The sequence below is a fragment of the Papaver somniferum genome, chromosome 9 (assembly GCF_003573695.1).
Source record: "Papaver somniferum cultivar HN1 chromosome 9, ASM357369v1, whole genome shotgun sequence".
Taxonomy (NCBI): Eukaryota; Viridiplantae; Streptophyta; class Magnoliopsida; order Ranunculales; family Papaveraceae; genus Papaver; species Papaver somniferum.
The window spans coordinates 88,747,249-88,759,967 of record NC_039366.1 but is presented as its reverse complement, the minus strand read 5'-3'; the positions used below and the strand labels follow the sequence as shown (position 1 = coordinate 88,759,967).

Below are 12,719 nucleotides of genomic sequence, written 5' to 3'. Positions count from 1 at the left end.
TATTCTTAATCATACGCATTATGTCTTCATGATGTCCCATACTCTTCACTCTATCTTCTATTCGCATGCTCTTCACCTTTCAATTTACTCCCTTCTTATCATCATATCTCTCTTAGTCGCATGCCCCTCACCCCAATCTTGTGACCATGTTTGCCTCACTCCCTTCGAATCACTTTCTCTCTCTTAGTCGCATGCTCCACCTCGGTCATGCGACCATGCTCTTCTCCCACTTGATCCACTCCCTTCTCATCATGTCACACACTCCCCTTTAGTCATGCTACCACACTTTCGTGTCCTTTAACCTTGTAATCATGTTGCATGCTCAAGCTTAATCATGCGACAATACTTTTTGTCCCACTTCTCAAACACTCTTAATACACAAACATGCTCCCACTATGACGTCACTTCCATTATCCTTTTCATTATCCTTTCGTTTTCATATATTGGCTCTTGATGATCATCGTGATTATCACCAACTATTCACTCCATCATGTGGACATCACAATGATCATCACCAACCTTTCACTCCATCATGCCATTATCATAATGATCATCACCAACTATTCACTCCATCATGCGATCATCATAGTGATAATCACCAACTATTCACTCCATCATGCACACATCATCACCGATTATTTTTTCGCATGTCCAACTCCTTGGTCGTGTGACTCCTCACTTCCGCATGACCAACTCTTTGGTCGTGCGACTCCTCACTCTGCATTACCAACTCATTCATCGTGCGACTGCTCTCTTCTTCCCAATCTCTTTCTTTGATTCGTACAGTGAACCTTGATCGTGCGACCTACTTCTTGCTATCCCAAGTCTGTTACTTTTCAGTAACATCTCTTTACACGTCATTCATTGCGTCAGCTACTACAGCTGTATCACAGAATAGTTTAGTTATAGCTTGTTTAGTCACCTCATGTAACTTTCTCTCTTTCCGTTCTGTTATTTTCATTTCTTGTAATGTCATATCTATATAAGGACATGACTTGTATTGTACTTGAATTGAATGAATAATACAAACTCATTTCTTACATGGTGTCAGATACCAAAGGGGAATCTTGACTTCCTTCGATCCTGTAATTTTTTAACCTAACTTCAAAACACTATTAAACCTTCAACTTCTTTCTCCAAAAAATGGTAAGAACAATTAAAAATCAAGTTGTTTCTTCTTCTACTTCCGATGTTAACAACAATCTATAGATCAACAATTCACAACTATTTCCACAATTATTTTCTTCTCAACAACATCAACCATCTTCTTATTCTCAACCACCTCCACCGCAATTAACTCATCAAACGCCACCACCACAACCACCACCTTCATATTCTCCTCATCATCATCTACAACATACACCTTTTTTTTCCACATCATACATCAGCACCACCGTTACGAAATCAAACACAACAACAACAACACCATCAACAACATCTTCCTCAAAATATTCCACCGTTCCTTTTTCCTCCATCCTCATAATATCCTTCACATTTTTATAATCCATATGGTATTCAAAGTATATTTACAATTCCTTTTCAAAATATTTCCAATATTGTTTCTGCGAAACTTGATGCTTCAAACTTTCTTATATGGAAAGATCATATGTCATCTATTTTGATCTGTACGAATCTCTTTGGCTTTTTTGATGGATTCATTTCTCCAGAATTACCAACGATCTTGATCAACAACACTCACTTACTAAATCCACACTATCTTGAATGGTTACACACAGATAAATTTGTTGGTTCCTGCATCAATGCTACTGTTGATAAATCTTTATCTTCTGAATGACTTTGCAAGATTTCAGCAAGGGAAAAATGGTTGCACCTAGCAAAAATACCCAGTGAACAATATTTTCCTAGAAAATCAATGATCAGATCTCAGCTTCACTCAATCAAGAAAGGTTCTTCTACAATCAGTGAGTTTCTACATCAACTCAAGACAATTGCAGATTCTCTAGCTGAGATTGGAGAACCTGTTCCAGATGCAGATTTGGTAATGTATGCACTCAAAGGCTTAAGCCAAGATTACATTCATTTTGTGGTAAATGTGCAAAATAGAAAACCTCCTCTTCCTTTCTCAGAGTTGAGATCTAGTTTAATTAATCATGAGCAGTTTTTGAAAGAGCACGAATCTGAGTCTTATGCTTCACTTGTCACTGACCCAACAAACTCAGCATTTTATGTCAAGAAACAAACTTCTTCTTACAATTCCTCTTTTAGAAAACCAAATCCTCAGTATGTTTATCCTTATGGTTCATCGTTATCTTACAATTCAGCACCAAAATTTCCCTTACCACAAGCTGGTTTCAAGAAAATTGATTTCAATCCTGCTCAAAAGTAAGTGGTAGATGGAATTCCATGTCATAAAGTTGGTCACCTTGCTAATAGATGCAGATTCAGATAGACTGCTCCAAAGAATAGTGGACCTCCTTTGCAGAAAGACTTTTTAGGTCTTGATTTGAATGCATGCAGCAGTAATGACAACACTTCTTGGTTCTCAAATGAGTTTGATTACAATTATCAAGTTGTTTCTCCTGCTTTTGAAGTTGGTGGTTATTGGGAACATAGTTCTTCTGGTCCTATATGGATACCTAATTCTGGTGCATCCAGCCATATGACAAATGATTCTTTATTGTTGGCTATTTCTTTTGCTTACACTGGTTCAGAAAAATTCATGGTTGGAGATTGTAAGCTTCTGCCTATTTTCCTCACAGGTTATTCTACTTTATCTACTTCTGCAAATACTTTTGATATACATAAAGTCTTATATGTTCCTCACCTTCAACATAATTTACTTTATGTGACTCAATTCACTTTGGATAATCATTGTGCCTTCATTTTTTATCCATGAGGATATGAAATAAAGTCTCTGAAGAACAACCTTATTTTGGCTAAGGGAAAAGTTCAAAATGGTCTATATCCTATAATTCCCTGTACTACTCTTACAAATGCTTTTTTCTCTGTTGTTGTGGCATCTTCAAGTATATGGCATTCAAGGTTGGGACATCCTGCTCAGAAGATTATACAGAAACTTGTTGATGATGCTGACATCAAACTATCTAGTAAAATAGTTAATTCAGTTTTGGGTTCTTGTCAGTTAGGAAAAAATAAATGTTTACCATTTAAGACTACTGGTTCTACTTCTAGCTCTTCTTTTTTATTAGTTCACTGTGAAATTTAGGGTCCTGCACCAGTACAATCTCATATTGGTTTCAGAAATTACTTCTTATTTGTTGATGATTGTACCGAGTTCAGTCGGATATATCCTATGAAGACTAGAACAAATAGTCTCAGTTGTTTAAGATTATTCAAGTCTCTTGTTGAAAATCTGTTTGATATAAGAATAAAATACTTTCAATGTGATGGTGCTTTAGAACTGACAAAAGTTCCTTTTAGAGATTTACTTGATTCTTCTGGTATTAAGTTAAGAATTTCTTGTCCATGCCTACATCAGCAAATTAATGGGTCAACATAAAGAAAACATAAACATATTACTGAAATGGGCGATACATTATCCTTCAATGCTTCTTTGTCTAAGAAATTTTCGTTTGATTCTTTCTTAGCAGTCACTTGTCTTATCAACAGACTTTCAAGCAAAGTTTTGAACTATAAGTCTCCCTATGAAGTGATGTACAAATCTAAACCAGATTATTGGTATATGGTTGTCTATGTTATCCTAACTTGATTCCTTATAGGAAAGATAAACTTAGCCCAAAATCTACAACTTGTATATTTCTGGGTTATAGTATTCATCACAAAGGCTACAGTTGCATGGACTTAAAATCTCTTAGAGTATATGTTACTACAAATGTAGTTTTAATGAGAAAATTTTTCCTTTTGTTGTGCCACATTCTGCTCCCGCTGTAGCTCATTCTCTAGCTTTTCCAAATGTTACCTCTACCCAAGATATTTCTCTTCAAGTACCTTCATCACCAGACCCATCTGATTTCTCTTCTTGTGAATCTGTTGCTGCTACTTCAGTATCTCAACCAGTCTCTAAGTCTACCGCTGCTACTACACCAACTGTTTCTTTTGTTCAATCTGATGTGTCACCTCCTTCTGGGATGCATACAAGATTAAAATCAGGTATTCATGTTCCTAAATCTCTTTCTAAAGATTTTGTAGCAAATAGTCATCTCAAACATCAAGTTCCAACTGCTCTTCTTAGTGTCACTGAACCAATTTCTGAGCCAAAAACTTTTAAAGAAGCTATTAAACATCATATCTGGATTAAGGCAATGCATAATGAATATGGAGTTTTACATAAAAATGATATTTGGAGACATGTTCCTAATGATCACTCTATGAATGTTCTTGGATGTAAGTGTGTGTTTAAGACTAAATTAAGAGCAGATGGTACTGTTGAAAGACATAAAGCTAGGATGGTAGCTAAGGGTTATCATCAGGTCGATGGGATTGATTTTGAAGAAATTTTTAGTCATGTTGTTAAGGCATCAGATGTGTTTTTAGTCTTGCTCTTTCTCATAACTGGAGAATTGGACAATTAGATGTTAGTAATGCTTTCCTGCATGGTACTCTAAATGAAAAGGTTTATATGGAGCAACCACCTGGTTTTGTTGACCCGTTTGTTATTTTCATCTCTTGTAATGTCCTTGTCTCTGTAAGGACATGACATGTATTGTAGTACTTGAACTGAATGAATAATACAAGAAGGCTATTATTGTGGGGTCACATTCCAATAGAGGGGCTTCACTTGGATTCTTAATGTCCAAAAAAGTGGTTGTGGGATATCCTAACACATATACAAAATGTCTAGATTATCCTTTAACTAGAAGTGATTTTAAGTCCAGGTTTGAATTAATTCCAACCGTAGAATTTTATTTGCATGTAATTTTACGTCCAGGTTTCTGTTAATTCCAACCGTAGAATCAGATTTTACGTCCAGTTTTCTTTTAATTCTAACCGTATAAGTGATTTTACGTCCAGGTTTGGATTATTCCCAACCGTAGAAGTGATTTTACGTCCAGGTTTGAATTAATTCCAACCGTAGAATTTTATTTGCATGTAGTTTTACGTTCAGGTTCCTTTTAATTCCAACCATAAAATCTGATTTTATGTCTAGTTTTCTTTTAATTCCAACCGTAGAAGTGATTTTACGTCTAGGTTTGGATTATTTCCAACCGTAGAAGTGATTTTACGTCTAGATTTAGATTATTTCCAACCGTAGAAGTTTATTTTACGGCCAGTTTTTCTTCCCACAAAAACTTTGTCCCAGAATTCACCAAGTATACAACAAAATTCATTAATTTAATTTTTATCTAATTGCAAAACTTGATGAAAATTGAGAAACTAACGAAACTGAACCTAAAAGAATAATGGTTGTTGTACAACTCAATCCTGTTACAAGTAGATGGGATTTTAGTTTTGTTCTGTTGTTACTGGCAAGCTTCGGTTGTTATGATACATCATCACTGTAATGGGTGATCTCCTTGATATGTCATAGAAGAGTGCCTCAGACAATCGCCCAAAATCTGTTTCTGCAAATTAGAACATGCTCAGGCTTCTTTTCTTCAGTTTCCAGTATGTGTGATTCGGCGTCCCACAGAAATTTAGAGGCGAGGCCTTTTATCCTTGAAATAATTGATTCCTCATCTCGTATGATAATGAAACCCTGCAGTAATATTCTCATGAATCAGAAACACTTCTAGCTTATGCAACTATTCAATTTCCAAAATGTGAAGCGTCCGTTGAAACTATCACATTCATTCACAAGCTTGTTTTTAGATATTATATGAACATTTAAATCACTCAATACAATGGACATAAATAGCTTTTTCTAGTTATTTCTTAACTTGTCGGACATTTTCACTTACGATAGGACGACATAAAAACGATTCTATGATATTAATCTTGTGTTCTTAATTTGGACATGATATCTTTACTATTAGGGCACTAAAGGCAACTGCCTTCCCCATCTCCATAACAATCACTCAAGGTTTTTGATTAATTCTAAGGGTCTGTTCTTGTTACAATTCACACTTGATACTAACATTACACTCATCACATGCATTTGTTATGTTTGATACTAACATTACACTCATCACATGCATTTGTTATCCTAGAAAGTAATAAAGATTGGTATTACATGCACGCTAATAAAAATAATGAACGTCACTCTAGAATTTTCAGTATCCGTTGATTCATAATTTTAAGGCAAATGAACTCCTAAACCAAAGATGATCGCGACTTCAATCTCCCTCGGTGTTCCTCCACTACAAAGTCCATGCACAAGAGACTAGCTTAAACCACGTCTCGATCAAAAGAAGTCTGCGAAAACTAAATCCCTTATCAAGCTTTACTTAGCATTCAGCACAAACACCTCTAAATCCTGCCTTGGGGATATTTTTGCAAGGTGAGAACTTGTTTCACCATAATCAGCACAGAGGAAATATTGATTCAACTATTATCCGTCTAAAGAACCTAATATGCCAAGGGGTTAAGTCACATCATCTCTCAATAATTTTGAATCTTCAAATCAAGGATCACGAGAATGTCATACATAGGCATACCACCTACAACAAGAAACAAAAAAAAAAGGGGTAGGAGGATCCCTATGTGCTATGTTCATGGCTATTTCTTGTTCAATGGTGTTCTATTTTGATAAAAAATTTCAAAAGCTTTCTGCATTTGACCTTCAGTATCTAGTATAAGTCCGAAGTTATTACCTGAGGGCGAATAATGCGGTCCATCTCCAGCATGATATCTTCCAATAAGCAACCTTCTCCATGGTCTTTGTAATGAGAAAAAAGATGAGCAGCATGCAGTAAATCGTATGTTCGTGGGTATGTGGAGAAGGACTCACACCTTGAAGTATCAAAAATTTGAAAGTTAAGATATTAAACAGGAGAGTCTATACTTGTATTTGTAGTAACATAAAACTGTCCCAAACATTACCAATCATGAAAAGCACCAAGTAAACCTCGATTATAGATAGCAACCAAGGTATTGTTCGAGCTTTTGGGCACAACATTCATCACCCACACCGGTAGCCTACTCAGTGACGCAGCAAATCCACCATAATAAGCATTCATATCCATGACATTGCGGATCTCTTTAATGTCAACATTCATCAGTCGCCAATAATGGTCAGTTTGTTCTTGCCAAAATACGGAATCTGAATTGAATTTCTCTTGGTTAATGCCTGTTGCGAACATTTCGAAACATTGAAATGAATTATTAGAAAAAGATCACTAGACAAAAATCAATCTCTAAACAGAAGAAATCCAATTTAAGCACTTGAAGAGTAAAATTGAAAAGCACTTAACGAAATCAATAAAAACATGATGGTCTCCTTCAGCAATTCTATTCATCATGGATTTAAAAGATAACTCCAAAATGTTTGTTGATTATGCTTAAGTAACCGTGTCATAGACTCAAAGACATTCAACTAATGATCTCTAAGAGCTATGGATGAGAAAATGATAAATACCCAAAATTTCATTATATACCAAAAAACCACCCTTATTTACCTAACCTTATCTAGAGGTCCCAAATAATGTTCTGTAACACAAAACAGGCTCACTGCAATATGTTTAAACGCATATAATGTTCCCACACGAAGATCTTTTAAGAATATAAGCTCTTCCCCGTAGATCATCAAAATAATGTGGCACAGTTTCTCTCGTGTGACGCGCATTAAATGATACCTTTTCAAACTGAAACAACTATATATATATAAATATATATATCAAGTTGCTGATAGTTTCATTATCTAGTATCTGATATTGTTAGAACAGGAACTCAGTGGATCTCAAAGCAAATGCTAAAAGAAACCTTGACAAAAATAAAGCATAGCTAAATAAACAGAAAAATAGGTAAAAAGAATAGCCAGGTTTAAGAGACATGAGGTATCGACTAACCTATATCACCCAGACTTTCTGAATACACTGAAAGACGCTGTGGTCTAGGGGGGAGTGACCGAGTATTAGCTTTCTCGCTAGTTAATGATATACAATCTTTCATTGGTGTTTTCCAAGAAATTCCAGAATCGTCAACTGCATCACATACATCTACAATCTTACTCTCTGCATTCTGCAGTCGGCACGAGTTGCTTTCTTGTTTAACCCAGATTGCTGTCTGAACCTGTCGAGCAATGAGTTTCCAGCACATTGCTGAAGTCAAATTCGATAATTTATCCCAAATGATTGGAAAATCTTTATCTTTTCTGTACGCAGGTGGAGCTGAATAGACAAAGTATCCATTAGATCGCAGGAGACGATCTGCCTCCTTGATCAAGATACCATCTAAAATAGACAGATAAAAAAAAAAAGAAAATTGTTATTGCGTTATTTAGAACTCGATTACCTCAAAGTGATACCATAAACAAAAAAGAAAAGAAAAGAAAAAAGCCTTAGCATATCACATTCAAGATAAATGAACATAGCATGCCACAGCAAAAAGATGGAACCACATCTACGTAAAGGCGTCTGTGCCACTGCCAGTAATAACCATGGTTTGTACCCAAAACACAAAATTAACTAATTAAGTAATGCTAGTTTTACCAAGCTATGATCTCTTCGATGTCTTCAGTTCAACCGCCAGATCACTCTCATGGGACTCAAACGTTTCACAAATTTAGCATTTCCTTCATTCCCAGAAAGCTAAAATATGAAAATTGACTTACTGACATAGGATAAATGAGATTTACTGAGCACCAGCACGGAATTACAAGTATTAGAGACTAAAACCTTTAAGAAAATGAGTAGAATGCAAGATCATTGCACGGTTGTGTTCAAAACCACTCTTTTACTATGTTTGGTACTAGCCCATATATATACTTGGTACTAAAGACTCTTTTTAAATTTAAATGATTTTACAATTTGATAATATCAGACAAGTTCTAGTAAAATTTGGTGTTTGCAAAGATACCTTTTAGTGTAAGAAAGACCCTATATAGCTTATCAAAACATCATCGAAAAGGGTAGGGACGAAGCTCTCAAGAATTTATCCAGATGCAAGAAGAAAAGCTGACACTAGCAATGCCATGTGTATACTGCGGAATCTTCTGGAAGAGAGAAAGGAAAGATAGGGACTTCGGACTAATGCAAGTCTTTAGAGAATCATATTGTTGACATCAAACTCTCTACTTTACTGTGGTATTCTGAGAATGAAGCCTTCAAGAATGCTTATAGTTATATACTTGTCAACTGGGAGCCTTTTATATAAATCTATCATTTTGGGGCCTTCCTCCAGGCTCTTGAGCATAGATATTAACCTTGCGCATAAGAAAATGGCATTGAACAGTTTTCTAAGTTCTAACTTAACATTAAATGTTATTTTGTGCTTACTCTATGATAATAATAATAAACTGTTTCTTCTTTATGTTAGACAAATACCATGTATAACCACCAAATCCCATCATAGATATCATCATCTCTGGGAAATTTTATGGGTGGTGTATACTAAGAGTCAAATGTCAAACAAAATACTTGTAATTCTTAAGAAAACAATAGAGTAGGAAGCTTACCGTTCTCATGCCAATCAACGCGACACCTTGAACAATGAACCATATCAAAGGAGTTCGATGGAAAAGGTAGCTGATTCAAAGACATTGAAGAAATCATTGCTCCAATTCCTCGCTCTAGAGCAAATTGGATCTGATTTTCGTGCCCATCTTTTGGAGCAAAAGACATAGTTTGGATATCTAATGGAAGTAAATACGCGGAGAAGCTGGCAACCCCACAACCAACATCGAGGACTTGAAAGACTCCTGCCGAACGAAGATCACCAGTCTCATTAGTCGTCATGTTTCCTAATCTGTTTCGCCACATACCAAAGAAGAATAAAAATAAAAGTCAGATTTGACAGAAAACAAACTCATGTTAGGAATTAATAAAAGCATATTCACCCAGTAACATACACATATATTCTTCACATAATAAGCCTGAAATGTGGAATTCAAATAATAATAATCAAATTTTAATGTATGCCCAAGGGTCAAGCCTACACATGAAACATATCTACTCCACACAAACTCATTAAAAGGAACTGGTTCGCATAAATCTTGAAGAGCTTCCATAATCGATCAAGTGAGAAGACCATGGGCGCAAGTCAAAGGTTCAATGACACAATAAAAAAGGAGGTATCTTCAAAAAAAAATGCAAGATTTTAGAGAGGAAAATTTCGCAGAACTGTCAAATGAGTCATGAGAGTTACCTCTGTATATATTCAGGAGCCCCGTGCTTAAAATGAGTGCCACCACCTGGGAACCACCAGAGTTTGTCTTTCTCATGTACCCAATTCTGTCCTCCTTTAACTTCAGACAGATGGGAATGATTCACATTGCTTCGCCATACATAGTCCCTACTAGTTGGCCACCTTATTGGTATTTTGTAATCTACAGGAGGAGGCACCAAGCAAAACAATCGCTTTTCAGATGGAGGACAATGCCTTTCGTATTCTTCTCTTCTCGAAGTGTCTAAATTGGGTAGCAAGCCCTTTATATAAGAGGGGTCGTGGCAAGGGATATATTCATTGTAGATCAATGGGCATATGTTCATCCCTGTTTCAGGTATCGAAAGTTTTGCAGCCCTATAACTTAGAATAACTTTGTTTGAGAAACCTGAATCACCTGCAAGAATGAGTGAGAACTATCAGTTTCTACTTAGATCATAAACAGAACATGTTAAAGTGGAAGTAGTAACATAATACTGCTACTATGAACGACTGCAAGGACCAGAAAGTACTCAGCTGAATGCAGCATGCCCATTGCCCACACAATAATCTTGTATGAATGTGCATGAAAGTCATGGTGTAGGCTCACAAGAAAGTCATATAAATAAGACTTCTTTCTTTTTTTAGTAACACTTTAATAAATAACTTAATACTAGATGAGTTTCTATCAACTAAGCAAGATGTGTCAATACAACGAATGTGTCATTAATCATCGGCAATTTAACATTCCCGCAGCTTTTCTACAAATAAAAATAAGAAAATACTTGAATAAAGTGGAACAATATTTCTAAAACAAGCCACAGATGAAACTTTGAAGGACCTCAACACTTTATTTACTTTGGCATCTTTCTCTCCAACACTGGACTAGCATAATGGATATGCTGTCAGCATCTTTTCATGGTTCACCGAGTGAATAGGCCAGAGATGAGTTTAAGATTAAGACTTGAAAGTTGAATAAGACAATGCACTAAATTAGCCTGATGCAATTGAAAATTTCATCAGGCAAATGCATTTACCTTATTAATAATGACAGATTTGATGATGGCGCTTATGTTAACTGCTAAAACTTAAGCAGTAACTCTGTTGAGTGTTAACCATTTCTACTTTGTTTGATCCATCGCCATGCCTCTCTGCTAGCTTCGAGCATATTTCGATAGCTTAAAGTTTACTGAACATTCTCCACACATGTGATAGTTCTATTTCTCAAAGACATTCCTTCTCTCCTCCGAAAAATGGTTTCTAAGTATCTGGACTGTTATATCCTATATCCATCTTCACATTGAAGCAACATAACTGCAAGCCTAACTGTAAAGCCCTGGATGGTTCCACCTCTTTATCAGTTTTTTGGCGTTTTTTTTCTGACAGCTACGACGGTTATATTTGAGCAACACTAACTACAATTCTTCTTAGGACCTTACTATGATTCTACATTACTAGTGAACATTAAGCATCAAAGGTTTCAATTTTTGTTTCTGAAATAAAAGCTGTATCCGTGAAATGAAGACCCCCAACAATGTGATAGTTATCAATAGCAATAACTCTAATTCTCTTTTATTGACTCAAGAGAAAAACTAACGAAATCTGAACCACAATGTAAATTCCTTTTTTCGCAGTTAACATTGATAGATCAGGACATCAAAATTCACATAAAAAATATCCAACAATCCAAAAATATAAGAGAAACACTCTAACTTTAGGATCTAAATAGATGAAGTGGATCTCTTGAAGAAACATTCCATCTTAAGATTATACATATACTAAAAATAGAGGGAGGGAGGAAGAGAGAGCTTACCAGGAGTAGAAGATGAGTTGGAGGAAGATATGGAGTAATCAGTGGCTAAAATGGATGATTTAGAACTGAATAGGGTACCAGTGTAGAAGGATGCAATCATGAGAAGAAGCGCAACTAAGATCAGTTGTCCTGACTTTGAATCAAACGCGGATGATAACCCCATTCTGATTATATATTGTGCCCCAATGTATCAAATCAAAATCATTCACATTTCTAATCTGAAATCCAAAAATCTAACTCCACAAGAACAGCGAGATAAAGGAAGTAGAGCAGGGGGGACTGTGAGATTGTGGGATTTTAATCGAAACTTCTCTTAGGTGGTTTATTTAATTAGAACCCAATTTAAGTTTAACGCTCGAACGGGGGTAAGCTGTGTCGGCGTTTTAATGCCTTAATTTTAACCAATAAGCCTATCACACACCAGCGGAGGTTCTGATTACTATTAGTATTTTATTTTTACCGTCCGCGAGTTATAATCCTAGAGGTATCACCATCCTTCCACAAAAAACCCATCAAAATAAAAGTAACACAAAAATCCCATCAAAACAAAATTAACACAAAAACCCCAAATTTAAATGTTGGTTTCATCAAAAAATTTGGGGTTTTTGTATCAATTTTGTTTATGATGGAGTTTTAATGGATCCCAACATTTGAGTGGGGTTTTTGTACCACAAGTTTGGTCACCTTGGGTTTTTATGACTAGTTTTGTTATTTTTAAGCCAAAGAA

General features: G+C 35.7%; 1 protein-coding gene across 1 annotated transcript; it reads right to left on the bottom strand.

The window, feature by feature from the left end:
• Window positions 1-5,197: 5,197 nt before the first annotated feature.
• LOC113310835 (probable methyltransferase PMT7) lies at window positions 5,198-12,334 on the bottom strand. The gene is made up of 7 exons (XM_026559633.1): window positions 11,993-12,334; window positions 10,183-10,597; window positions 9,494-9,783; window positions 7,887-8,270; window positions 6,922-7,168; window positions 6,693-6,831; window positions 5,198-5,638 (listed from the first exon to the last, which is right to left on the bottom strand). Exons 1-7 carry the CDS (start codon window positions 12,153-12,155, stop codon window positions 5,480-5,482), a joined length of 1,797 nt encoding a protein of 598 aa, XP_026415418.1. The 5' UTR covers window positions 12,156-12,334; the 3' UTR covers window positions 5,198-5,479.
• Window positions 12,335-12,719: the final 385 nt, after the last annotated feature.